This window comes from Macrobrachium rosenbergii, chromosome 51, assembly GCF_040412425.1.
Source record: "Macrobrachium rosenbergii isolate ZJJX-2024 chromosome 51, ASM4041242v1, whole genome shotgun sequence".
NCBI lineage: Eukaryota > Metazoa > Arthropoda > Malacostraca > Decapoda > Palaemonidae > Macrobrachium > Macrobrachium rosenbergii.
Window position 1 is genome coordinate 64,576,443 of NC_089791.1, and position 4,414 is coordinate 64,580,856.

General features: G+C 38.2%; 1 protein-coding gene across 1 annotated transcript; it reads right to left on the reverse strand.

Annotated features, from left to right (window-relative positions):
- Positions 1-456: 456 nt before the first annotated feature.
- On the reverse strand, positions 457-1,568 carry LOC136833075 (uncharacterized). Its single transcript, XM_067094720.1, has 2 exons — positions 1,207-1,568; positions 457-904 (listed from the first exon to the last, which is right to left on the reverse strand). The coding sequence occupies exons 1-2, from the start codon at positions 1,566-1,568 to the stop codon at positions 457-459; spliced, it is 810 nt and encodes a 269-aa protein (XP_066950821.1).
- Between the last annotated feature and the right edge of the window lie 2,846 nt (positions 1,569-4,414).

The window sequence follows — 4,414 nt, forward strand, 5'->3', positions numbered from 1 at the left end:
TTTTCTTGATACTCGCATTGTTTCTACTTTACAAATAATTCGATGTATGTAATTCATCCACATAATGAACCAGTCTATGGCTCATTTGTTAGATCGACATCTATTCAGGGCGGAAATACAAAAAGACAATCCGCTTTGTTTTTACCTCAGGTGTCGACGTTGTAGCCTTCTATTTGCAGCAAGTCAGGAGCGTTCACTAGAAGTAGAATTCAAATGAAAAGCAGTGATACTTCATTTCCCTCAATTGTTAGAGGTGTAAAGGTCAATGCCATTGTTTTATTTCAGTTAATGTAACCCATAGCTATTTTTCTTTTTTTTATTTACATCATACAGCACCCTAAACAGCGCTCGTATACTCTGCAAATAAAAGATAATGGTAGGAGTCAAGATTTTGAGGGCAAGCTATTATGTTTTAGATGTACAAATAAAACGTCTAACACCATTACATAATTTAATTTACAAAATGTCTTCATCGTCACTCTCGAGGAAGAGGTCATCGCCCATGTCCTCATCGTTGCTAGCGATGTCATTGATGACTGGCTCCATGCTCTCATGGATATTGTCCGACTTCCAGTACTCCTTTTCAAAATGACGGGATTGTCTAACAGCTCCTGCCCACACTTCTGGGGTGGGGGAAAGCATGGCTTCGTGCAACCTGGCCCGCAGGTCAGCCTGTGTGAATCGACGGAGGGAGGAATGCACGTACTGCTTCATACACCACCACACCTGTTCAATTGCATTGAGCTTGGGGTGGGCGGGTGGCAAGCGCACAACCTCGTGGCCCCACTCACGGATGGTGTTATCCACTTCATACCTTCGTTCTGGCCGATTTTGTTGGCAAATGAGCAGCAGCTCAGGGCGTGTGGCAGCAGGTGGGATGGATATCCTGAGCTGTTCCAGCCACCTGGTGAGACAAGATAATAAAACATTATCCTAAAGAAAAACCATATAGTGTTACATATTGTAGAAGAATATAAGTACAATAAAATGATGTTTCATTTCAGATCTGTTCCTTGACTCTTTTTACAGTTTATTTTGTACTCCAATGTCTATCAAAAATCCTATGATCCATTTAATGTCAAATTTATTTGATTCCGATAGTCTTAATATTTAATGCAGCAGTGTTTATGTGACTAAACCATCTGTTACAGTGTATTTTATACAGTTGGCATTCTATCAATATACAGTATGTTGTATTGTAACCACCTGATGAGATCTGCCTTTTTGGTTGCCGATGTAGGGCATCGACTCTCCTCCATCAGTGTGCTGTGGTATGTTGCATTATCTAGCACAATTACTGATGGCTCGGGGAGGGACGGCAGAAGCTGTGTCATTAGCCACTGTTGAAACAACTTTGCATTCATCTCTCCGTGGTATTCACCATGAGTGGTCTTGGCCGGGCAGCACAGGTACAAGCCCTCAGTGAAGCCATTGTCCATGCCAGCTGCAACCACCAAGAAATGCTCACCTTCTCCAGGAGGCACCTGGCGACTGTAAATGGCACTGGTGGCAGCCTGCGTTGTGTCAGCCCATTCCCTGTTGTGTGACATCCTCGTGGTAAACCACATTTCGTCCACACATACCACCTGCCTCCCCTCCTCCCAGTGGCTGATCACAAATGCAAAATTTCCCCAAGTCCTGCAAAAGGACACCTCTTACAGAAAAAACACAAGAAAAAAACAATTTTCCCTGAAAGAATTCCCACACAGTAAGAAACCCAGAATGTTAATTCCCTTTACTCTAACAATTAATCCATGAAAATTAAAAGAAAATACTAATTAAACCCACAATTAAATCCAAAATCCCATGAAAAAAAAAACGGGCGGGCCGAGCACACAGCTGACCGCAAAATAGGTCAAGATGATCTTCGAGTCTTCAAGGGAAAACAAAAAAAACACTCAACCACCCCAAATAAAGAGAAAAGGAGTCTACCCTCACTCACATAAAGAAAAGTGGACTCAAGCAAATGGATGCGTGAGAGAGAGAGAGAGAGGAAGGAAAAGAATTCATTCCCCTCCCCTCAGTGCAATACCTCCCCCTATCTCCCCTCAATGATCTGCCGAAGCACACAAAAAGGAAACGCTGAGCGCAAAACTTCGGAAACGAGTCCGCCTCTTCCATTGTCAAGGCATAGGTTGCCGAGTAAGCTTATAATAACAGCTTCCCCTTTTGCATACACGCACGTATGTACCCTAAATAAAATACGTACGTATGTAACTATAAACTAAAACAGTTTCAAATCTAAGAAATGTATACACACTTGCATAAGAAATGTTTACTCACAGTAACTAAACAAATGTCAAAGAAATTATTACCCAATTATCAGTCCCCGGAGATAATACAATAATAAAATACTCCTTTTATTAAACCCTAAACGCCGATGCGAACTGCTGATTGCTATATAAAAAAAACAAAACATATAAGGCACGCCCAAAATTCAAGTGCTCTGCATTCAGGATGACGAACAAGGCAAGAAACTCCACCCAGATTAATGACGTTGCTGACACATCAATCAGAGAATGACGTCACTACACCCACGGCCCGAATATTAGTTGCAGTGCAATAAAAGCAATCCAGTCTGACACAAAAAGTAACAATAAAAAAAATTATAACACTTACGTACGCTTCTGCTTGACGGTACGAGAATCCTCTCACCAAAGAAAGAGAGAGAGAAAGAGAGTGAAAAACACTTGAGCGTTTTCGCATGTTTTACCACACACAAGCGGTCAAGATACTGCAATTACACACACACTGCGCAGAGTATACATACCCAAACATTCTCCAATATAAACTAAAGTCCAGAAATACATATAAATACACTAAAACCTTGCGCCCTGTGACGCATCATTAAACACAGACACTCGCGCTCGAGAAAGACTGACTCTAGTGCATTTCACAACAGCTTCCTAAGCCGAATTGCTGAACCATCAAAAACCTATTCTGAGATACCATTACCACCATTAATAAGATATGTCTCTTCAGAAGCATAACCTATACCCTATCTATTTGTCTGCTTAACTATCTATTCATGTCTAACACCGCTGCCAACCACTGTTAATAGCCCTATACCCAGGTCAGATACGGTCATAATCTTTTACTCCCCTAAGATTCTCCGGTAGTAAATGGCCAGCCCTGGTTCAGCACATTCTTTCTCTCCATTCACCCCTCTCACTGAATCTATCCGCAAACAAAGGCCTACTGGAATTAAACACTGAGATACAAAACTAGACTTTATTTGCAGATTTAACGAAAGTAATCCAGCAAAAGCTTCGATCATAAAATGAAGTAATACATCCCATATAAATGGAAATCATAACTAAAGGAAATTCTGATACACAATCCATCGAATTAATGATTCTGTACCAACCAATACTAATGACTAACAACCTGGTCATCAGATTATATAAACAGGTCATAATTATTCTAGACCAAAAAAAAAGTCATGTATGTAAAAGAACACTTCCAAAATATTCGTCCTCACAGGACAAAACCAGAATTCCTGTTAAAAGGAACATATCATATATTAAAACTTGAAATGGTGTTAAACAAAATCAATATTCAAAACAGAAAAATGCACAATGGAGAACAGAGCGGGGAAAATGCATAATGGAGGAACAGAAGAATTTCATTGCAACACAACTGGGTGTTTCCACATAATGTCTGGAAAAGATATTAGTGTCAGTGAGTTATCTTACTCACTTTTCTATGGCCGCAAAAAAAGTATCTTCACGGTGGCAGTTCTTAAACACTGAACGAGGCAAATCAAACCCAGCCACCAAAACTGAAGTCCCCTCGTGATTGTCTGTTCCTCTGATAATGTACCATTAGAGAGTGCAACACACATACACACTCACTTAATCACTTCTCCCCGGAAGTTGATGACACCAGTTCAATGTTCGAAAGATCACACAGTCTCCACGCACTTAGGCCATGCACAGAACGCCAGATGCATGTGTCAGATACCCGCTATATCTAACTGTGTCAACATAACTGCACCTGCTGGATGTACTTCTGCCAGGCCAGCACATAGTTCGTCCACAGACTTATATATATATATATATATATATATATATATATATATATATATATATATATATATATATATATATATATATATATATGTATATATGTATATATATATATATATGTGTGTGTGTGTGTGTATACTTATATATACTTTATATATATATACATATATGTATATATATATGCACATACAATCTATATATATATATATATATATATATATATATATATATATATATATATATATATATATATATATATATACAGTATGTATATATATATATATATATATATATATATATATATATATGTGTGTGTGTGTGTACATATATATATATATATATATATATATATATATATATATATATATATATATATATATATATAT